Here is a 24,489-nt window from a genome sequence, read left to right on the forward strand (position 1 = left end):
CCCTGAAGAGCTGTCAGCGGCGGGACTGTGAGATAAACGCCTTCCCTTTAATAGCAGCAGAGCCTTATCAACTGCACTGCAGAGAGACAGACACAGACACACACACACACACTCTCACACACACACACACACACACACACACACTCACTCACACACACACACAGAGGAATGATCAGCTCTGTGAGCATGAGACAGTATTCAGTGAGCTGCAGGTCACCGTCAGAGCTGGAAACACAGAGAAACACACAGTAGAGCCTCATATTACTGCCTAAATCACACTAAAGCCACACACAATCACTGTTCTCCATGTTTTGTCATTGCTCTTGTGTGTAAATCACATAAAGCAGTTCAGTGATGAAACAAATTAAAAGAAATCGATACTTTCATTCAGAAAAGCTGCATTAAACTGATCAAAAGTGTCAGTAAAGACATTTAGAATGTTACAAAATTATTTATATTTCAAATAAATGCTGTTCTTTTGAACTTTCTGTTCATCTGTGAATCCTGAAAAATAAAATGCATCACAGTTTCCACAAAAATATTGTGCAGCACGACTGTTTTCAACATTGATGATAATCAGAAATGTTTCTCGAGCAGCAGATCAGCATATTATACTGATTTCTGAAGATCATGTGACACTGAAGACTGGAGGAATGATGCTGAAAATACAGCTGCACATCACAGAAATACATTACAGTTTAACAGAGATTCACACAGAACACAGCTGTTTTACATTATAATAATATTTTATTACTCATTGAATAAAAGCAGCCTTGGTGAACAGAGAAGATACTTCTTTCAAAAATCCCAAACTTTTGAACTTTATTCCAGTTTATGTCTCTGAATATTTCAGAATATGAAGTCTGAATACTGTGTGTGTGTGTGTGTGTGTGTGTGTGTGTGTGTGAGAGAGTGTGAGTGTGAGAGTGTGAGAGTTATGTGTGTGTGAGTGTGTGTATGTGTGTGCGTGTGTGTGTGTGTGGGTGTCTTACGTCTCCATTTATCTGCTTGTGCTGATGATTTCAGAGTAAATTAGAAGCTAATCACTGAATGTAGTTCGTAACTCACATCACTGAACACAACGCAGCACACACTGATGAATATTACATTAATCAGTCATAACAGGATTTCAGACCTCTGACAGTGTTTTTATATGATCGTATGTATATAGTTCTGTTTAATTTTTTCCAGCACGTCAAGGCTGTTTGACTGTGTGCTTGAATAATAATACGCTGCCATTGATTGCAAGGAAACGGCTTTAAAGAAACATTCCCTGCATTAGTCTGGAACATATCATTACGTGTATACAATTACATGTGCGATCTATGCAAGGATAGTTTAATGCATGTGAATGTGAAACAGTTTTGTAGTAGTTCCACCTCAAAAGGCACGACTTAGACACTTTACAGATCAAATAACAAACTCTTTTGTTCTGCTGAATAATTCATGCATGTGCTTTAACAAAACTACGAGCTGCACGTTTCTGCTGCACTCGGCCCATTGAAAACACATCAAACATGTTGTGGTGGTTTTTCTTGCAGATGTTGTACGCAGCGAGTCCGTACTCTGATCCGGTGATGTTTGCCGATATCGACCCGCAGCCCATAATCGATGAAGAGGAGGGTCTGATCTGGGTCGTGGGGCCTGTTCTGGCCGTCATCTTCATCATCTGCATCGTCATCGCCATCCTGCTGTACAAGAGGTAGAAACCGTGGAGAAGCACACACTCCAGCGGCGTAACCACAGACAGTGCAGGCAGGCTCCTCGTGACGAAGTTACAATATTATTATAAATAAATATATATCATTCATTTTATTTCAGTTGTAGTCATGTTAGTACATTAGGTTAAGTAATTAAAATGAGAAATGTGAGGATTTTTTTTAAATAACATGTTTTATATTTTATTTTATTTCAAGTAACAGAAATATTTTTTATGATTTTAATTTTATTTTCAGTTTTAGTTTTAATTAACTTCAATAACCCAGATCCAAGCAAAAAGAAAAATAAGTACAGTGGGATTTTATTAGCTTTAGCATTATCCAAGTGACTTAATTTCTTATTAGGGTGAAAGATTGCAAAAGCAAGCTGATCATCGGAATAACGTTAAGAGCAGGAACATGTGTTAAGGAAGTGAATGGAGTCAATTTGGATTTCATCTCGACTTTAAGCCATTGTGTGCATTTGTGTGTGAGTGTGTGTGTGTGTGTGAGTCTGTATGTGTGTGTGTGTGTGTGTGTGCGTTTGTTTGTGTGTGGTGTGTGAGTGTGTGCATTTGTGTGAGTGTGTGTGTGTGTGTGTGTCTGTGTGTGTGTGTGTGTGTGTGTGTGTGAGTGTGTGTGTGTGTGTGAGTCTGTATGTGTGTGTGTGTGTGTGTGTGCATTTGTTTGTGTGTGGTGTGTGAGTGTGTGCATTTGTGTGAGTGTGTGTGTGTGTGTGAGTTAGTGTGTGTGTGTGTGTGTGTGTGTGTGAGAGTGTGTGTGCATTTGTGTGTGTATGCATGTGTGTGTGTGTGTTTCTGCAGTTATGCATTGTCAGTATCTGTGCGATAATCTGTGGTGCTCATTTGAATATATACTGATCTGATCATCTGCTGTAAATTACAGTCAGGCATTGAGCTGAACATCTATCATGATGAGTTCCTTCATATATCCAGGGTTATTTGATGTCTTCTGATGGCAGATTTATTTGTTAATCACAGAATCAATGTCACGGGCTCATGCACACAGCTCATAGTGTAATATTACAATGTCAACAACACAACACACTCGCTGCTGTGATGCTCCAATTCAGAACAAACAAACAGAAACAAGAGAGCAATCCCTGCTGTCAGGAGAACACACACAGTGGAAAACCTGTAAACATCGGGAATAAAACAGGTTGTTAGGCCTGGAAAAGGTTATATAGTATATCATTTTATTTTTTTCTTAAAAAAAAAAAAAGTAATGATGCTGAAAATTCAGCTTTGATCACAGGAATCAATTACATTTGAACAGATATTCACATAAAACACAGCTATTTTGAATTGTAATACTATATAAACAGTTGTACTGTATTTTGATCAAATAAATGCAGCCTTGGTGAGCAGTAGAAACTTCTATCAGAAACATTAAACAATCTAATCCCAAACTTTTGATTAGTAGTGTATTATCATTATTAATTGTGTAATTAGTTTTACTCATCAGATTCTTCAGGGTTTTTCAAACTGTTTTGAACTAAGAGCCCTTTCATGACCCCAGGTCCTTGTTAGCACACTTCAATATATATATATATATATATATATTCAAAACAAAAAACTAAATTACTGGAGAAAAACAAGACTGTGAAATAACGCCTTGAGTATGTTATGTCACATTAAATCTAGTTAGGAGCAGTGGTGCAGTGGGTGTGTTTTAAAACAATGGATCAGACGAAAACTAACAAATGCAAAGCCACTCTGTATATCAGCAGTTGTGATGAGGACATCTGTATTTGTCTTGCGTACTAACTCTCTGTTCTCCCCTCCTGCCGCTTCCACTGGAGCAGTCAACCAGACAGGTGAGAGCATGCAGAAGAGCTGTACCTGAGACACACGCAGTGGTCACGGCTCACAGAACGCCAGGATGTGTCACATTTGAATGCCCATCACGAGCGTGTTTGCTTGACCTCTTGCAGTGCTGCTCTGATAGTCCAAACACAGTTTTGTCCTGAAGTACATGATGTATTTCTTTCAGGAAAAGGGCGGAGTCAGAGGCCAGGAAAGGCAGTCTGCCCAGCGGTAAAGAAATGCCCTCCCATCACCCCACAGACCCTGTGGAGTTACGCCGTCTGAACTTCCAGACTCCCGGTAAGAGCGGCCGACCGCCATCCTCCTCATCTTCCCCATCAAACACAAACCATCAGCCAACTCCTTGAGTCTGAAACAGGGTGTCCTAGGAAACTTCAAAAGATTTTTCAATGAAGTGAAGATTCTAGGACTAGATTCTATGCTTGAATCGTGAGGAACGTGAGAAGTCTCGAGCAGTGCTTCCCAACCCTGGTGCCCTCAACACAGTGCATATGTTGGATGTCTCCCTTATTTGACATGCCCAGCTTTAAAGGGTTAGTTCACCCAAAAATGAAAATTAGCACAAAGCTGACCTCATACGTCATCCGCCCGGAGCTGCGTCCGTGTACAACAGTGAGCGCAAGCTAGATTAAAGTGATTGCATTTTGAATATGGATATTTTTCTTACAGAAACACATCGATTTGCTACAGGAGGCCTTTGTTCACCCCCCGGAGCTGTGTGAGACACTTTTTTTTTTAAATGGATGGGCGCCTTTTATTTCACTTCTTTTGGACTGATGCATGCAACACCCGCTGAGTGCCATTAAACAGCTTGAAAAATCAAAGACAATTTTTTATATAACTCCGACAGGATTCGTCTGAAATAAGAAAGTCATATACACCTAAAGATTCTAGGACTAGATTCTATGCTTGAATCGTGAGGAACGTGAGAAGTCTCGAGCAGTGCTTCCCAACCCTGGTGCCCTCAACACAGTGCATATGTTGGATGTCTCCCTTATTTGACATGCCCAGCTTTAAAGGGTTAGTTCACCCAAAAATGAAAATTAGCACAAAGCTGACCTCATACGTCATCCGCCCGGAGCTGCGTCCGTGTACAACAGTGAGCGCAAGCTAGATTAATACGTCAAATCAATGACTCAAGAGGATCTATTTAAGATGCTGCCTATGTAGACAACAAGGCATCTAATAGATTCGGGAACATGTTGGTGTTGGTCTTGAATGAGTCACTGGACACAAACAGACCTGTGTGTAGAAAGGTCAAAGCTGTGCTCAGCATATTAAAACTTTAATGGGAGGGTCTGTAAGCCATATGGAGCCAGAGATACAGAGACGTACCTCTTGAGGAATTGCACAGGACAGGTGGCTTCCGGACAGACGGAAGGGCAGGAAATCCCTCCAGACTCAGGGCCTGCAGCTTTACAGCTGACCCAAGAACTCCTCGCAGCACATTCATAACAGCTCAGTGAGTTTACCTGAAGAGCGAGGACTGTGGCCAACCAAAGCCAGCTGAAGAAGACTATGGAGATATATATTCAAGCCAGTGACTCTCAAAACCTCTGCTGGCGATTGTATATTCAGACGCACACACACACACACACACACACACACACATACAGGTGGGCCGTTGTGTTTGAAAGCAGCGGAGTGTGAACGAGTCGCAGAGGAATGTAGGAATTGTCGAGCGGTGAACGGCTGCTCCCTCCTGACCTTGGTGAACAAGGTGAAGTGTGCTCGGTTCTAGAGCGGCCAGCCGTGAAGACCTATAGATTTATTTTCTGAGGGGCAGAATGGCGGTGACAACAGTTGCTCCATTAGTTTCTCAGAGGAGAACCTGGGTGCCAGAGAGACCAGCTCTAAACACATTGAACCGGAGTCCATCTGTCTGTCTGTCAGAAACACCTGGACTGCAAGAGCAAGACAGATGGACTGGAGGGAAACTTTACCTTTCTGATAAAAGTGGCTCAGACCAGCTTTTGCTACCAAGCTGCAGCTGGTTGCATAAACTCTTTAGTCTAGCCGTACAAGTTTGAATCCTGAAAGTAAGACTGATTACTCTTGACTTCTGTTCAGACTAGTTCTTAACACTCGGTCTTAATGTAGTGGCTACATTTATGCATCTGTCCCCTGGTTTCCACTGGTTAGGCTGGTCTGTTTTGATGGCTTTAAAGGGGATTGGGGCAGCAGTCAGACTGAGAGGCCAACCTGCCAAGCACCGTGTTCAAGCGTACGGCCTCTTTTTCTGCGGCACGCAGGCTGTTGTTATGCAAACCGGTTATCAGAGAGCAGCTTCTGCTTCTCGACTATTCAAAAGCATCCTCTGCAGTGCAAACGCAAACTCTCTCGCAGACACGCGCCTTCTTTGCGAATCTCACAGCCGAAGCCCTTAGAGAACAGACAAACATGCGCATGATAAACGTGCACGCCATCTTCTCTGTCCTTGTTACATTTGTGTGTCTCTTTATTTTTTCTTGGTTTCCCTTCCAAACGTTTTATCCTCATTTCCGCATGTTTGTTGTCCGTTAGCCGTTAGCATGTGTGACTGTTTTTACTAACAAATAAACGTAGAGATGGAGTCGTAGCGTGGTTTGCGAACTGTCGACTGTCATTTCAGACTGTGTTTCTACTGCCTCTTTTTTAGTTCCGATAGAGGCCGATCACCACATTTGCTTGTTTTAACGTCAGCTAGTATGATTTATCCCCGTCCCCTTTTCCTTCGCAGGTTCAGCCACATCGGTTTACCCCAGTAACCTCCATTTGTCAAGTTAGTCGTTCTTGTTTCTACATATGCCACTGTGTCTGTTCATTTCCTTCACTTCCTCTCTAGACTACGTTCATCTCCTTACGCCGCTTTGCCTCACGCCAGCGCAGGAGGCGGGGTTTGATATGTCACATCCTTTAGACTCATCGCCGGCTCAAACTTTAATATCCAGCCCCTAAAGTTCTACTCTACTCCATCTTTCCACCATGTTTCCCGCCATGTTAACGCTTGCGGACGAATAACATTCCTCTCTTCATTAGGAATGCTCTGTGCGGCTTCTGTGTCCATTCTCTCAGAGCATGTGGCTGCTTCGTTCAATCATGCAGGCCAAACAAACCTCACATCCTTCATCCTCTGTGATGCCCATCTCTCGGTACAGGCTGTGGTGAGCTAGCGCTAACCCCGGGACTCTTTGTTTGTCTCCTGTCTGCAGGGATGGCCAGTCACCCTCCTATCCCAGTCATGGAGCTGGCCGATCACATCGAACGCCTGAAAGCAAATGACAACTTGAAGTTTTCGCAGGAGTATGAGGTAATGTTCAGCCATTTCACTACTTTCTGCATGAAAAAAGCTGGTTTGATTACAGTTGTCTTTTACTTACAAATGGCAATTTCTACCAAATAAGATATTCTATAGCACTAATTCTTAAATAAAAATGGCAGTTGTTAAAGGTACTGATTATATTAAGAAACATGATGCTAGGTTGTGTTTTTAGCTGTTTAGTTTATTTTAAGACTTGTTTTATTTTAAATGATTTTAAGCCATTTTGTGTGCCCCTCGGATGTATGCTGAGGCCCCCTGGTTGAGAACCACTGGTTTAAATGCTTGTGTTTTGCAATGTTTTTATATGAATACAAATCATATCGTCAGCATAACAATTTGAGTGAAAGGTTTAAAATTTTAATGAATTTGCCAAGTATTTGGTTTGTCTGAGTTGGTGATCAACTTCTCCAGTATGGTTTGAGATGATCCAGAGAGTATCTTGAGTCACATGATCAGTGTCACTTATTTATATTTCATTAGTCACCTAGAAATAGTGCCGAGAGTTCTTATTGGTCAGCTCCATATTTAAATATGTATCAGAGTTGAGTCTCTCTTCTGTATGCGCAGTGCAAGAAATCACAGGGAAGGAGGTACATCTTATCTCATAAATGTTGCCAGGTCTTTCTAGAAAACGGCAAATAAGAACAAGCCCATGATAAACTTAAATCCAAACACTTTATCTTGGAAATAAGACATATACCCAAATATCATGACCTGCTCCTGCCTATTTTATTAACTCCCATCAGCTGGATTGCTTTATGAGCTGAGCAAAACAACAAGCACAAAAATGCTTAATAAATGTTGTTTATAATAAGTGGACATGGCAACCTTTTAAGAGCGCGCTCGGCAAAGCAGCCTTACAAACATAAACAAGACAGTTCTGTTGATGATGGTTTAGTTAAAATCGCTAAACATAACAAGGGCCAGATTTACTAAACAGGGCAAATTAGCGTTAGAGCGCAATTCCATAAAAATGCCGATGGGAGGGAAAATTCTGTGGATGATTTACTGACAAGGTGCAGATTAAAGAACACAGACGCAACATCTTATTTCCATAATGACCAGCGCAATCTACCAAGAGCTGCGCAAATTACCGCCTGCTTTAAGACATGCTTTTTCAGGTGTTAAATAATGGCACAAATACCAGTAAATTGACGAGCGTAAATCTTAGTAAATCGCTTGATTTATTGAAATACTCTCCTCCCGTAAATTTACCGATCGAAAGGGAAACTCCTACAAATGCTTATTCAATAATGTCCACAAATTCTCAGCGCTAATTTCCCACTGCGTGTAAATCCTGACAGTTTTTAACGCCAAGTGAGGGTTTGCGCTGGCGCAAGCGGATAGTAAATCTGGCTCCAAGTCTTATAGTATTACTAAAATGACAGAATATAGTATGACAAATAATAAGACAAAAATAGAGGATGCCAGAATGTTGCTATGATTACCATAATGTCAGTCATTGCAATTTCGAGAGTGAATTATGGTCCATACACACACAATGATCATTTAGTGGATTCACTATGCATTTAAATGCAATTTTCACTCCTGAAACTTTCGATGATTTTATGTGACTCAAATTGAAACCTGGGATTTAAATATGAAAAGTGTTTTTTTGTTTGCAATCTTAAACAAACAACACAACTTTCGTTCTTTTCAGGTTTTCTATTCTTTTGGAAACTATTTAATATTTGAAAAGGTTTAAAATGAACATGAATGTTTTTCAACATTATTACTGGAAGTCAAGCATCACTATGACTGTTACTCAAACTGATTTAAAAACAATCACCCTGGCAACCGCATAGCAACGTCCCGGTAAGCTTATGCACATGTGTTCAGACGGACCGCTGTTCACGCGGTCGCTCGGTGTGTCTGACCTGATGAACGTTTGCCGCTCACAAACGCGATCGTATCAGTCGCGCTCACAGTGCAGCTTTCCCGCCGTATCTCCCGCCGCCTGACGGCTGTCAGTTACCACGCCGGCGTAGGAAAGGTCAGGGAGGATGTTTCTGGATGTAATCTCCTTATCTCAGCCAGCGAGATCGCAGGGCAAAACACGAGTCGGTTTGGTGATGTGTTTTGGGCCGTGAGACTCTGCCGTCGGGCCCCTGGCCTGCGGTTCCTGAGCATGAGGTCAGACGTGGAGCTCCGCCAAAACGCCTGCCAGGCCTGAGCTCAAGCACATGGGATTGTCGTTCTGGGGCACGTTTGCATGGGCACAGAAAGTCATTTCAGCAGCACAATGAAGCGGGCGAGTTCACGAGCCATGTTTCAGCAGATTTGGGCAGAATGATGCATCTTAGCTGGAGATTTGTCATCTTTAGTGACGCTTTATGGCGCGGCGCGGCGACTCGCCCTGACAGAAAAATACCACCACTGTCAATTTACTGTTCTTCATATCGAGGCCCGTTTGCTTATTGTAGAGTTACGCAAACAAGCGCCAGTGCTTTACAGCTAAAACAGCAGCGTCTCCTCGTCTCTCCTCGCAGCTATACGTGTCGAATGTGAAATATGTGCTTCGGATGTTGACAGTCTCACAGCGTTTATCGTTTTGCTATTTCTGAGTGTAATTTGTCCAAGTGGGGCTGTGATTTGTTTGCAGTCGTCTGCTCTCGTCTGAAAGGCCACATCAGTGGACAAAAGCGCCGTTTGAAAGGGAGCACATCTCTGCGTGATCCTTTAAAATCTATTCAAGGCATGAAGACATTACTTTCCCCTCTTCGCTTACGGGACCAATTTTCATTCATTCAACGCTCCTCTGAAAACTGTAATTTGAAATTTGTCAACGCGGAGAGCTGGGCTCGCAGGCAGATGCGTATCATCTTTTCATTTTCAAAAGACACTGCGGAGACTGAATAATTTCATTATTAAAGTAAATGGGAAAAATTGCAAACGGCACATAAGACTGACGCTGAGGTCATATTGAGCACAAAAGCTCTTTCAGTGGCAGACTCGTCCCGCGCTCTTTCAGGCCCACACCTGTTTTTAAGAAGCTCAGCGCTGAAAGCTTCAATCGTCTGACTTCCTGAAGAAATCAAAAGAAGAACGTTAACGGCAGGAAGATCACGCGCATCATATGTGTCATTCATTCATTCACTTCATGATCCCTTTATATTTTGTCAGCCCATGTTTTCTATTCATTATTAATTTTCTTTGTTTCTTTCTTTCATTAATATTTTTATATTAGTTAGTTCATTCATGTGCTTTTCATGTACTTTTTGTCATTATTCATTCATTTATTGATTCACTTGTCGATTCCTTTATTTTTGTCTGTTCATTTCATTCATTAATTTGTTCATTATCCATCCATTTTTAAGTCACTCATCTATAAATGGATTATATATGCTTTCATAAATTCATTCATTCATTCATCCATTAAAGTGTTGCATGCATTTATTTTATTCATTATTTTGTACATAGTTTCTCCAGTCATACTTTTAATTTGTACAGTTATTCACTGATGTGTTCATTCATTCATTCATTCATTCAATCATCCCTTTATTATTTTCAGTGCATTTTATCTATTCATTATTCATTAATTGATTCACCTTTCTTTCTTTCTGCATTTTTGCATTAGATGATTTAATTCCTTTATTTCATTAATTCTTTCATTATTATTGTGTCCATAAATTAATCCATTCATGCATTTGTTTGTATATTTATTTATTAATCTGTAAATTCATTCATTCATTAATATTTTTTATTTGTTAGATATTCATCGTGACTTTTAATTATTTAATTTGCTCATAAATGGATGATATATGCATTGATTAATTTCATGAAAGTCAGGTCAGTTGTTTGCAACAGCGTTTATTTCTGAGCGCTCTCGCTCGATGACGTGTTACAGTCACGCTCTATTAATACAGACGGTGAATGCTGATCATAGCCGCGTCTTTCTATTTCAGACGGATATTATTAGTGTGAGACGAGTCTGAGCCAGCAGTTATCATACGGCAGTAACCTGAGCCGCGTCTGTGTGAGCGTGTTTAGATCTGATGCTAATGTGAGCTCATTAACGCAATCATTAATCCATATTCTTCTTTCCTCCTCAGTCGGTCGATCCCGGTCAGCAATTCACGTGGGAGCACTCCAACCTGGAGGTCAACAAACCAAAGAACAGATACGCAAACGTCATCGCCTACGATCACTCCAGAGTCCTGCTCTCCGCCATCGATGGTACGCTCACCACTGTCTGAACATCCTCAAAACAAGATACGTCTGCAAAATATTGTGTTAAGTAGATATTATATATATTATATATTAATGGAAAACCAGACACAGAAGCTGATTTTGCAGCATCTACAGCAGCATTACACATTCATAATGAACTGATAAGTAGTTTTCTCCATAAAAAACAATTCCAAAATAAAACATTTAGTTTCCCTCCAAACTGTGTTAAATGGCAGATTCGCTCAGCGAACAATGACACAAATAAATGCTCATCTGCCGTGTCCGGCCCTGATAAACGTTCCGGCTTTGTGTTTCCACAATGAGAAATGAAATAGTGTGATGAACTGCAGCAGAAAATCCACATCAACCTCCAGCGGCCCTCTGTGAGTGTGAGTGTGTGTGTGTGTGTGTGTGTGTGTGTGTGTGTGTTTTGCTTTGTTTGTGATGGATACATGTGATCCTGTTTTGAAATACACCCTATGTAGGCGGCTCACTAGGTTTTGGAACAGAGTTGTAATGTGTCAAATATACACTGAAAGGCTGTGGCTATTTGAGCACACACACACACACACACACACACACACACACAAACACACACTCACTCTCTCACACACACACACACACACACAAACACACACTCACTCTCTCACACACACACACACACACACAAACACACACTCACTCTCTCACACACACACACACACACACAAACACACACTCACTCTCTCACACACACACACACACACACAAACACACACACACACATCGGTTCAGTACTAATTTTTTTATATCTGTGTGTCATTTTGTCCTCTTTTGTCTCTAACAGAGAGAAGAAAACGCAGGATTAGTTGTCTTTTGCTATGCTGTCAGTCACAGAATGAAGGAGAAAATGAAAAACATGGAGTTTTTAATTTATTTATTAGGTCTCAGTAAAATAATTCACCTGGAGTAGAGACAGACAGAGCGGGCGAGCGAGCGCTGGGATGAGTTTTATCTCGCCGCTGCATGCGTGAGCTGAGCTGCGAGCCGTCTAACAGCAGAAATCAAGCCTCCAGATTTCTCACACGTCTTCACTTACTGTCAGTTCATTCCACTGTTTCTCTCTCGTCTGCTCATCAGAAATCACAGAATATATACAGGATGGAATAAAGATTCAGGGCCGTTTTGTGGAAACGTACATCTGAATTTGAACGATTTCACTGAACGGTTTTCCTAAAAGGATCATAATGAATAATGAGAGTGTGTGTGTAGACTGTTCTGCTTTTAAATGATTTGCTTTTGATAAGCACATGGATGATGAACAAAAACGAAACACGCTTTAAGTCTGTAAATGAAAGTCAGTTTGAGCGACGCTCATCTAGAGCATATTTAAGGCACAACAAAGAGAACATTTCAACTAATATATATATCACCATACTTACCCAGCTGATTAATCACAATCCATTAAGATGAGTTTTTCTGAATGTTATGTTAAATATGCAAACAAGACATTATATTATTAAATACGCACTACTTTTCTCAACATTGGATGAATCCAGGTTCATAATTCTTGTTTGATTTTGTCGACATATTAGAGTTAATGTTTTCTACTGAGGGGATTTTGCATTACTCTTTTTATCTGAAAATACTGAAAATAACACTTTCTCACCGTGTTTTTACAAACAAAATGTTGTATAAATCAGTGCAAATGATATATGAACAAACCCTTCAGTAAAAACCTTCAGAATATAGAGAGCAATGCAATCTCAAAATTGACCAGTGTGTGAAAAACCCCCCCAAAAACTAGCAGTGAGCTAGCAGAATACTTGAGCATCATGCTAAAACCACTCAGAACTCGAACGGTTGAGTAGTTTCTGGTTCTCAGTGTGTTCTGCTGTGTGTTGGCAGGTATTCCAGGCAGCGATTACATCAACGCAAACTACATCGACGGCTACCGGAAGCAGAACGCTTACATCGCCACTCAAGGCGCGCTGCCCGAGACCTTCGGCGATTTCTGGCGGATGATCTGGGAGCAGCGGAGCTCAAACATCGTCATGATGACCAAACTGGAGGAAAGATCCAGGGTACGGCACGCTCTGACATCACTACTCACCTCGATGCGATTGGCTTACGGCCTGTTCCAACCAATCTGTCCACAACAGATCAATCACAGCCAATCAGAAGAGCGTGTGGGCGGAGTCTCTGCAGTATGCACGAGTGCATCAATTAATGACAAATAAACCTATTTAACATTAGTTTAAATTCATACTCACTACCGTCTTTGTCACATGTTTTTGGCTAATCTGCAGTGCTGATTTAATTATCGTTACAGTAATTATAACTAACGATAAATAACTGTTATTTCTATAACTGCCACTTGTCATAAATATCATACAGAGTTATCATGTTAGATATATTTGAAAACTATTATTGCACATAAAATACACCTAGCAAGTTCTCGACTAGATCTAACGATTTAAAATCCTATGACAATGCCAACAATGGCATAATGTATAATTGACAACAATACCATAAATGTAGTAAAGAAATATTACATTTTAACTTGTGTTAATTATGAAATAACCATTAAACTGTCACACATTTTGCATGCAGTCCTGATTATAAGGGGGGAAAAGTTAAAAAAAGGAAATATACGTCTTATAAACCTAAATGCTAAATGTATAGGAAATAAATATTTACCTATTTGCTGAAATAACTGACAAAATCACACGAATCAAGGTGTGTTTATGTCTTACATTTTAGTAATAGGGTTGGGGAAAAATTGCAAATGTCACAGGAATAGAAAATAAAACAGCAGAAGTAAAACTGAGTTTCTCCTCCTGAGGGTTTTCTGACAGTAAAGCGGAAAGCATTTGTGGAAAGCGCTGGCTTTAACGGTCTTATTTTTGACAAATTACGTTAAATATGGCAAATGTTTCCAAACAGGTTGAAAAGCTTTTGTCAAACTGATTATTGGTCTAATTAATATCACAATCCATGTCATCCTCAGTTTTTACAGATTTCACCCACAATTTAATTTCCATCCTTTCCTTATTTGCACCATTGTGTGCTTCTCAGATTCCCTCTCACTTCTTCTCTAAGGCAAGACTCGTGTTGTTTTCAGCTGCAGAATTAAAATTCATGCCTTGATTTTTCCTGCATTTATGAATCGTCCTTTGCATGAATCCATAGTCTGATGCTTGCTGTAAAGACGCAGGAGCCCGGTGCTGGAGCGTCTCCACTCGATGCATTTTAATGATCTCAGCGTCCTAACGTTATTAGCAGAATATGATCGTTCAGATCCAGCTCTTGTTTGCATTCAGACAGATCTGCGTGTGGTTTTTCATGTTTAGCATCTCTTTTGTTCGGTGCGCTGCTCACAATGCAGCCCACATCTATAATGGTAATGACGGCCGGCTGTGATGTGATTGCGACAGAGCGCTGGAGATAGTAATTATAGCGTCTGTCACTCGCTGCTGTGTTGAGAAATCCTCTTGTCAGCAGGGAATGGGAAAGGCGCCGCTCCTTCTCCGGCTTTATCTGAGCGCAATGTGTGTTTGTGTGTGTTTCAGGTGAAGTGTGACCAGTACTGGCCCAACAGAGCGACGGAGACGTACGGACTCATTCAGGTCACGCTGCTGGACACGGTGGAGCTGGCCACGTACTGCGTCCGGACGTTTGCACTTTACAAGGTACGGGAGCGTTTCTGACCAGCAAAGCCACATTCACTCGCCCTCACAGCGCTGCCGTGCTCCAGAAACCATCTTCTTCTGTGATGAAACAACAGCATGCAGGTCTGAGGGGACATGAGGGTGAGTAAATGATGGCTAATATTTCTTTCACTCTTGCGTTCAGAACGGCTCCAGCGAGAAGCGAGAGGTGCGGCAGTTCCAGTTCACGGCGTGGCCGGATCACGGCGTTCCGGAGCATCCCACGCCGTTCCTGGCCTTCCTGCGCAGAGTCAAGTCCTGCAACCCACCGGACGCCGGACCCATGGTGGTGCACTGCAGGTCTGAAGCCGCTGCATTTATATTTATATGATTAATGACACAGCAATGATAATCATGAGATTGCAAAACGTAATGTGCATTATGTCAATGTTTTTTAGCTTTACATATATAAATGTAAATGTTCACTACTCTGTAAGATGTAAATCAGTATTTTATTCATCAAGGATGCATTGCATTGATCAAAAGTGCCAGTAAAACATTTATAATGCCACAAAATATTTCTGTTTCAAATAAATGCTGTTCTTTTGAACTTTCTATTCATCTGTGAATCCTGAAAGATCAAATGCATCCCAGTTTCCACAAAAATATTGTGCAGCACAACTGTTTTCAACATTGATAATAATCAGAAATGTTTCTCGAGCAGCAGATCAGCATATTATACTGATTTCTGAAGATCATGTTTCACTGAAGACTGGAGTAATGATGCTGAAAATACAGCTGCACATCACAGAAATACATTACAGTTTAATATACGTTCACATAGAAAACAATGGTAATAATGTTTCACAATATTATAGTTTTTACTGTATTTTTGATCAAATAAATGCAGCCTTGGTGAGCGGAAGTGTCTCTTGCTGAGCACAGGTTATGTAATAATGTGTCGTGTGCTTTTCGTTTATCATTAGAACCCATATTAAAGAACTAATCTCATATAATATGTAGAAAACTGAAAAAAAAAAAAAAAAATTGATTGGTCAAACCATTGATAGATCTCAAGTTTTAACCACACAATTTCATGAGACTCAACGGTGCGTCAAAAAAAAACATGATTTTGGTGCATGGCAGAATGAGGCACTCTTGCATTTATGGAAAACCCAGATATGAAACCATCTGTTAAATTCCCCTCTAAGCGAAAGCAGCACAAAAACATCAGGCAGAGAAAGGCATGCAAAAACGGCAAGCCACGAGCTTCCATCGGAAAACTGCCAGATAGAAAACAAGGATTAGTAAACCCTTAAAAATAACACATACGGCAGTTAATTAGAGCTCCCAGCAGAGCGCTTGAAATTGAAAAATCCTTATTTCCTCTCTTTTCTCTGGCCGGCGTGCGGGAATTAATATCATTCATTGGGACAGAGACTTTGAATTCCTTTCGGCTCAGATCAGATAATGACTCGACAGTGAGACTTTAATCCGCACCAAAACGCCGTCCTGTCTGACCATTAAAAATCTCTTTCTTTCATTCCGCGGCGGCTGTCAGAAAGTTGACGCATCCTTCAGCAGGAGCAGAGAAAGGTTTAAGCCGGCAGCATCACGTGAGGCGGGAGATTATATATGTGCTGTTTGTCAGGCCAAACAAATGCTCCTCCTCCTGCGCTCGTGGGTAATTAACCGCGCTGCAAACGATTCGCCTGCTGCAGAATGAACATTCAGATTGCGTGTGCTTCATGCTAGACGTCATGCGATCGATGCTGATAGTGTGTGTGTGTGTGTGTGTGTGTGTGAGAGTGTGTGTGTGTGTGTGTGTGTGTGTGTGCGTGTGCGTGTGCGTGTGTGTGTGTGTGTGTGAGGCTGTAAAGAGGGTGTTTACCTCTGTCACCTGTAACCCGCGGGTCGCGGCTGAAGTGCATGCAGTCAGCTGTTATTGCAACAAAAGAGAAAGTCCATCCAAGCACATGATTGAATGTCACAGAGGTCACTGGACAGACAGACGGAGGGTTCCTGAGTGGCAGGGAGTTCAGACGTATGAACTTGTCAAAAACACAAAGACATTGATTTTGCATAAAGCAAATGAAGCCTTGCTAGTAGCAGTGGATATTTCAGGACTGGTTTATTTCACAGTGTTGGGGAAGCTACTCTAAAACTGTAGCTTGACTGACAGCTACAAGCTACTCGCAGTTAAAGTAGTTAATGAAGAATTATAATGAAGTTATAAGTAAAATATTTGGGGTTTAAAACAACATACTGTAATGCAATCATGATTTCAAAGAGTGGGGTGAATTCAGGTTGATTGGGACGCTTTTTCCAAGTCATTTCAGTGACAAAAAGTGTCCCAATCATTTGATTTAGTAAACTATCCGATACACACAATAATATTTATATAGTTATTATATCTCAAAATGACTGTCAAAGTGCAAAATTGCTACAAACGTAACATCAATGCAAGAACAAAATGAATGCAACTTCGTAAAAGTAGCAGTCGTAAAATAAGCAGGTTAAACTCATGACAGAAGTTGTCACAAAAATGTGACAACATGCTCTGGCGTTTAATAACTTACAGTTCTTCGTGATTCATTTAAAACTATTTCTTTACTGCCAATGTCTACCCAATTAAATATTTTAGATGCTAACAGAAGAAACAAACAATAAATGAATGCCCATGGAGATGTTATTCATTTCCACGACTTTCCCTGGTCTGGAAATCACAATTTAAAAATTATATTTAGTTGATGAACAATGCACAACACAGATAATTAGTAAAACAGTCCCTTTTAGTTAGATTGAACTATACTGATGGTGGAAGCTAAGCAAGGCTTGTCTTGGTTAGTATTTGGATGAGACTTCCACCGCAACTCAAACACAAAGACATGCAGCACAGGTGAATCGGAGATACTCAATTGTGTGTAAACGTGAGTGGATCGATTCATGCTTGCTGCAGTGCATTCTGGGATTGTCTCCTCTGTGAATGATACATGTGAGGTTGCTTTAGAGCAGGGCTGTCCAGACCTACACTAATGAAACACACCTGAACCAGCTTATCAAGACTTCAGACTCTCTAGAAACTTTCGGCCTTAAAGAGCCGAAATAAAGTGGTGGAATAATTTTGCTGACTTTATGAACGGTCTTCGTGTCAGGTGCTCCACAACATGGGTTTTGGAGACTTTAAATGTGTGTTAGTGGAAGTTCTGTGTGCGGTAGAGCTGGTGTTCATTGACTCAAGAGCATCGTTGATTAAGAATTCTCTCTCGCTCACGTCTTCGTGCAGGAAGAGCGCTAATGTGAGCGTTTGTGGAGCTCTGGTCGTAATGAAGGGCTCTGATCTCAGGTGGTTCATGGAGAAGTGTCTGTGGTTGACGTCAACGGTTGCACTTCAGGAAGTTAGCAAAGCGTTGGCCTCTTCAAAGTGATGGAAAGAGGAAAGTAAATGGAGGCTTTTAGAGTCTGTAGACGGAGGTTAGAGAGGGTGAGAGGCTAAATGGAGGGGCTGTTTTGCTCTGATAGCGAGCACAGGTGTACGCCGATCTCTGCCATTAAATACTGTTTGACTGTGGAAAACATTCACCACAGAAATGTGACACATCACTTACTGTCAGCCGTGTCCCATTGTTTTAGCAGTTTGCATGTGTGTGTAAACAATGAAAATGTATCTGAACACAAACTACACAAAACCGTAGGGATGCACCGAATGTTCAGCAACCGAAATTAAATTAAAGGCAGAATAAATTGTACTGAACAATGATGTGACGTGATCAAATATCAACCAGCTGAAACAGCGTTACTCGTCAGCTGCTCAGAAACATCTTTAACTATTTTTACTAGGAATGTGACCGTGTGATACGTGCGACAAACATATTCCCAAATTCGTAATGAGAATCATTTATAAATCTGCTGTTGACAACAAAAAGAGTCACTGAGATCTTCCTGCTGGTTTCCGCCAAAATAAAAGCTGAACCAAAACACAAAACACTCCATCAGCATTCATAAATGTTAGTATTATAATTTTGCTGTTGTTCTATAAAATAATAAATAAGTCAATAATAATGATATTAATAATTACAACAGCTCCATTAATACATTTATTATAACATTTACACGTAGTGTTCAATTTGGGATCTGTGATATTTTCTAATGTTTTAAAAAAAGCCTCTTCTGCTCAGCGAGGCTGCATTTATTTGTACAGTTAAAAATACACGCCTGATTCAAGATGGGGGTCTCAAAAGTGGCCAATAAATATTATTTTACTAACTTAAATGGTGTTCCCTTTCATGGGAACTTCGAACTGCGTCCTCTAGGGTAGTGTTAAATAAATATGTTGGTGGTTTTGCAGTTGATTTAAAAAGCACATATTGGCTATTTAATCTATGCATTGGTGAAAAAAATAAAAATAGGTAAAACACATGGGGAAAAAACGTGAAAAACCATGTTCGGTATTCGGCCTTCATCCCAGTGTTTAATTCAGTTCGGTTCGGCTTCAGCCAAGAATGTTCACTTCGGAGCATGCCTACACATCAGATCTAACATTGTCAAACATCTGTCCTGTTGTCTGACAGTGCCGGCGTGGGTCGGACCGGCTGCTTCATCGTCATCGACGCCATGCTGGAGCGAATCAAGCACGAGAAGACGGTGGACATCTACGGTCACGTGACGCTCATGCGTGCACAGAGGAACTACATGGTCCAGACGGAAGACCAGTATGTCTTCATTCACGATGCGCTCCAGGAGGCCGTCACCTGCGGCACCACCGAGGTTCCCGCCAGGAACCTGTATGCATACATCCAGAAACTCACACAGATCGAGTCCGGAGAGAACGTCACCGGGATGGAGCTGGAGTTTAAGGTAACACGGGTGTTAGCAGGAGTCGGGTTTGTTTGACGTCTGTTTATAACCGTAATTCTAAAACCTTAGAAACCAGCTAGCTAATTCATGATAAATGCCATGATTTAAAAAAATATTGTATTCGAATATTTGTGCTCATAAAAAATGTTTATTTAAATAAAGTTTAGCGAGAAAGATGTTGTTATTTTTTTTTATAATCAATTTTGTCACCATTTCAAGCTTATAATTACACATACTATACAACAATGTTCTACAACAATGTTACGTTATATCTCAAAGTTTTCTTTTGGTTGAAAACGTGTGTAAAATATACATATAAAGAACAAAAGCAGTCAAGCACAAGAAGAGCAAATAGAAAAAATAAAGGAGACTGCCGATAGCAGTTTAGAAAGTGCGTACACTCGAGTCGGTCTACGTTTATCGCATTTATATTGTTTCACATGTTAATGTTGAGAAAAACAATAATATCCACATGCTCGGGTGAAAGCTGGCTCCTTAGTCTGATAACAATAAGAACGTGCAAAGACATAAAGATAACGGACGGTGTTCTAAGCAAAGTTTCTTACAGCGCTTTGTGTTTTCCGTTCTTAAACCACTCAACTTAACATGAAGGAAGCATAACTCCAAACTTCACGAGGCAGACGACGACATTCTGTGATCAAATACAATCTACGTGCTAACACGCTCCACATCGCCACCCAGTGCGTTTAGTTATAACTGATTTTTAGTTTGCGCACTTAGGATCTATCACGGATTTCCTGCATTTACAGCCTGCGAAGCAGCACGTAGTAAAATTCGAATAGTGTTTTTATTTGTCGAATAATAATTACAGATGGAATATTCGAATGTTTGACTATTTGCGCACACTGCTAATTCATGAACAAATAGACTGAGTGAATCTGAGACTGAGTGAAGAGTGCCAAGAGCCCTAACCCTACTAATCTGTCTGATCTGGGCAGCTAAGCAGAGTTTGGCTTGGCTAGTACTTGGATGAGGCTTGGGTTTCCCCCACAATCCGGTCAATTCACAGAAAAAGAGTCGCCCTTCCCATCACTACCAGCAAAGAGAGGTTGTTCAGATGGTGTAGTGTCTCATCTAGGCTTGGCCTCAGGAAGCTGCTCGTCTCTCTTCTGTTATTCCACCTCGCCGCGTTTTACTCGGCCTGCAGTTTGTCAAGCAGAAATCAGTTTACCGAGAGTAAGAAGGTGATCGAATGTCACGCCGCATGACGAGCTCTGGGCGAGCGGATCGGTCGACTCTGGCCCACCACAGGCTCTCTTTACTCGAGCCGCAGAGACAGTGTGGCCCCTGTGCCGTTCTCACGTTAGTGCTAACCATTACTGCGCTCGCTTTTTTTCAACGTAAACCACGTGTGCTTCGCTCTCTTGTTTTCATGACCAAGTTCAAGACGGTTAAAGACATTAAACATCCAAACCCAGTGAAACACTATCTATCTATCTATCTATCTATCAATCAATCTGTCAAATTTTTTGAACATATATATCCTATATATCCATTTGTCTATCTTTTCATCCATATATTCACACATCCTTCAAACTTTACTACTACTTCTGTTTTCAAGCCAATATTAATGTGTGTCTAGACAAACTTTTGTTATTTTTTTTATGCTGTTCACGATTTGTTTCTTGCAGCGGTTAGCGAACACAAAAGCTCACACCTCACGGTTCATCAGTGCCAATCTGCCCTGCAACAAATTCAAGAACAGACTGGTTAACATCATGCCCTACGAGTCCACGCGCGTCTGTCTGCAGCCAATCAGAGGAGTCGAGGGCTCCGACTACATCAACGCCAGCTTCATCGACGGATACAGGTGAGCGGAAGAGCCCGGATCTGTCCGTCTGTGTGCGTCTGTGACTGTGAAGGTGAGCGTGTGTCTCTCGCTGTGTGTCAGGCAACAGAAGGCTTACATCGCCACGCAAGGTCCTTTAGCTGAAACCACAGAAGACTTCTGGAGGATGCTGTGGGAACACAACTCCACCATCGTCGTGATGCTGACCAAACTCAGAGAGATGGGCAGAGTGAGTGCTTGACACACCATCATTTATTCATTCATTTATTGCTGAAGAAAGTACACTGAAAATTTTTTTTATTAAAAACAATTCACTCACATTGCATTTTGTAAAGTAGGAAGACAAAAATAGTATTTTCTTATAAAATGTGCTCCAATAAGCTTTTTATTAACAATATTTACATATTTTTGTGGAAAACTAGACTATATATATATATATATATTAGTGCTGTCAAACGATTAACCGCGATTAATCACATCAAAAATAAAAGTTATTGTTTACATAATATACAGTGGGTACGGAAAGTATTCAGGCCCCCTTAAATTTTTCACTCTTTGTTATATTGCAGCCATTTGCTAAAATCATTTAAGTTAATTTTTTTTCCTCATTAATGTACACACAGCACCCCATATTGACAGAAAAACACAGAATTGTTGACATTTTTGCAGATTTATTAAAAAAGAAAAACTGAAATATCACATGGTCCTAAGTATTCAGACCCTTTGCTCAGTATTTAGTAGAAGCACCCTTTTGATCTAATACAGCCATGAGTCTTTTTGGGAAAGATGCAACAAGTTTTTCACACCTAGATTTGGGGATCCTCTGCCATTCCTCCTTGCAGATCCTCTCCAGTTCTGTCAGGTTGGATGGTTAACGTTGGTGGACAGCCATTTTTAGGTCTCTCCAGAGATGCTCAATTGGGTTTAAGTCAGGGCTCTGGCTGGGCCATTCAAGAACAGTCACAGAGTTGCTGTGAAGCCACTCCTTCGTTATTTTAGCTGTGTGCTTAGGGTCATTGTCTTGTTGGAAGATAAACCTTCGGCCCAGTCTGAGGTCCTGAGCACTCTGGAGAAGGAAATGTAAGGGGGTCTGAATACTTTCCGTACCCACTGTATGTGTGTGTACTGTTTATTTATTATGTATATATAAATACACAACCATACAGAATATATTTTGAAAATATTTGCATGTATTTATATGTATATAGTTATATTCATATAATTTATATTATATATAAATATATTTAATATATAAATGTAGCGTATTTTTCTTAAATATATGCATGCATGTGTGTATTTATATATACATAATACATATACATAGTAAGGCAAGGCAAGTTTATTTATATTACATTTTGTACACAATGGTAATTCAAAGTGCTTTACATAAAAGAAAGTAAAATAATCATAAAAATAATCACAAAAATAAAACAAGGAATTTAAAAACTTTGAAAATTATTTAAAAATTGATTTAAAATTGACAGCACTAATATATATATATATATATCAGCAACTCTACTACTACAGACTACAGTCCAAATTCAAATTGGACACTTTTCATTTCAACCTCAAATTTGTTTTCCGTTTTGAACTCTCTGCAAACCTTACTTTTTCAAAATCATCCACGGTTGTTGGTTTCATTTGTATTTAATGCAATGTCTCCAGGATCGTCAAAGGAATTGTGATTCATCCAATCATTTTGCACATTTGTGCTAATATTTTTTTTGGCCGTGACTGAATGTAATATCCAGACTTGAAATGAAAGAAATTGCCACAAATTTTATGACCTCATGTGCCACCGCTGAGAAAACAGCAGTGTGATTTACTTTCAAATAGATCTGGTGCACATTTTATTCATTTTTCCCTTTGCTGAAACCCCAGTGTAAACTACTGTTCCTGCCAGTGCTGGTATTTGTGCTGATGCTTTTTGCATTCTGGTTGTATTTTGGCTTTTGCATGACTGATGTATTGTGTCTGTCCATCAGGAAAAGTGCCATCAGTACTGGCCAGCAGAGCGTTCAGCCAGATATCAGTACTTTGTGGTGGATCCAATGGCTGAATACAACATGCCGCAGTACATCCTGCGAGAGTTTAAAGTGACGGACGCACGGGGGAGACACCAGACCCTCAGCCATCCTCTGCTCTGGGATTTGTGTATTATAATGCATATTCAGTCTGAGTAAAGCTCACAGGCCTCTAATTCCATCACAGCATTTATTCTGATAAACACTCACGCATTCCTGCCGTTTTATATCTGTCTCTCTCTCTCTCACGTTGCTTATCTGGGATATACAAAATCACTAAAGAAATGCGAACTCTCTGAGCTTCTCGTCAGGAGCTTTTCAGCCGCCCACATCAGAGGATTTAGTGTCTGGAGTCACTCATTCACACGCTCAGGTGAAACGACACGCTTCTGAGCCGTGGGCGGCTGGAGCTCAAAACAGAAAAACACCCAAAACTACTGCGCTGGTACCATGTTTTAAACTTAGCATGGTGAACCCTTTAATATCAACTATCACCATATATAAGTGATGCTTTTGCTGGCTTTCTGCTCTAACCAAATGCTAAATATGTTTTGAAATATTTCTGAAGTCTCTTCTGCTCACCAAGGCTACCTTTACTTGATCAAAAATACAGTAAAAATTTGATTTTTTTCTTTCTTTTACAATTTAAAACAGCTGTTTTCTCTGTGAATATGTGTTAAACTGTAATGTATTTCTGTGATGCGCAGCTGTATTTTCAGCATCATTACTCCAGTCTTCAGTGTCACATGATCTTCAGAAATCAGTATAATATGCTGATTTGCAGCTCAAGAAACATTTATTATTATTAGCAATGTTGGAAACAATTGTGCTGCACAATATTTTTGTGGAAACCGTGATGCATTTTATTTTTTTAGGATTTACAGATGAATAGAAAGTTCAAAAGAACAGCATTTATTTGAAATATAAACCTTTTGTAACATTATAAATGTTGTAAATGTCACTTTTGATAAAGTTAATGCATCCTTGCTGAATAAAAGTATTGATTTCTTATAAACAAATTAAATCATTCTGACCCCAGACTTTTGAACAGTAATATATCTCGCTGGCACTGAGGCATCAGTTCAGTATCAACGTGGCGTTTCTTAATTATTGTTGTTTCTTGAGCTTCTCAGACTCGTTCAGGATGCGTCATG

The 24,489-nt window shown here is 40.4% G+C and overlaps 1 protein-coding gene across 21 annotated transcripts in view; it reads left to right on the top strand.

Annotated features, from left to right (window-relative positions):
• The window catches only part of LOC107567371 (protein tyrosine phosphatase receptor type D), a 304,365-nt gene that overhangs the window by 273,795 nt on the left and 6,081 nt on the right, over positions 1-24,489 (top strand). For 9 of the 21 annotated variants that reach the window (XM_016253039.1, XM_016253041.1, XM_016253044.1 and 6 more), the window contains 13 exons: positions 1,542-1,702; positions 3,505-3,534; positions 3,711-3,823; positions 6,264-6,305; positions 6,736-6,833; positions 10,898-11,021; positions 12,903-13,078; positions 14,567-14,686; positions 14,850-15,004; positions 19,216-19,501; positions 21,154-21,332; positions 21,414-21,540; positions 23,297-23,422. In XM_016253039.1, the coding sequence (XP_016108525.1) occupies positions 1,542-1,702; positions 3,505-3,534; positions 3,711-3,823; positions 6,264-6,305; positions 6,736-6,833; positions 10,898-11,021; positions 12,903-13,078; positions 14,567-14,686; positions 14,850-15,004; positions 19,216-19,501; positions 21,154-21,332; positions 21,414-21,540; positions 23,297-23,422 (1,737 nt within the window). The remainder of the gene's footprint in view (positions 1-1,541; positions 1,703-3,504; positions 3,535-3,710; positions 3,824-6,263; positions 6,306-6,735; positions 6,834-10,897; positions 11,022-12,902; positions 13,079-14,566; positions 14,687-14,849; positions 15,005-19,215; positions 19,502-21,153; positions 21,333-21,413; positions 21,541-23,296; positions 23,423-24,489) is intronic. The other 12 variants (XM_016253050.1, XM_016253057.1, XM_016253059.1 and 9 more) reach the window with 7 other exon arrangements.

This window comes from Sinocyclocheilus grahami, unplaced genomic scaffold (genome assembly GCF_001515645.1).
Source record: "Sinocyclocheilus grahami isolate Dianchi unplaced genomic scaffold, SAMN03320097.WGS_v1.1 scaffold1151.1, whole genome shotgun sequence".
NCBI classification, from domain to species: domain Eukaryota; kingdom Metazoa; phylum Chordata; class Actinopteri; order Cypriniformes; family Cyprinidae; genus Sinocyclocheilus; species Sinocyclocheilus grahami.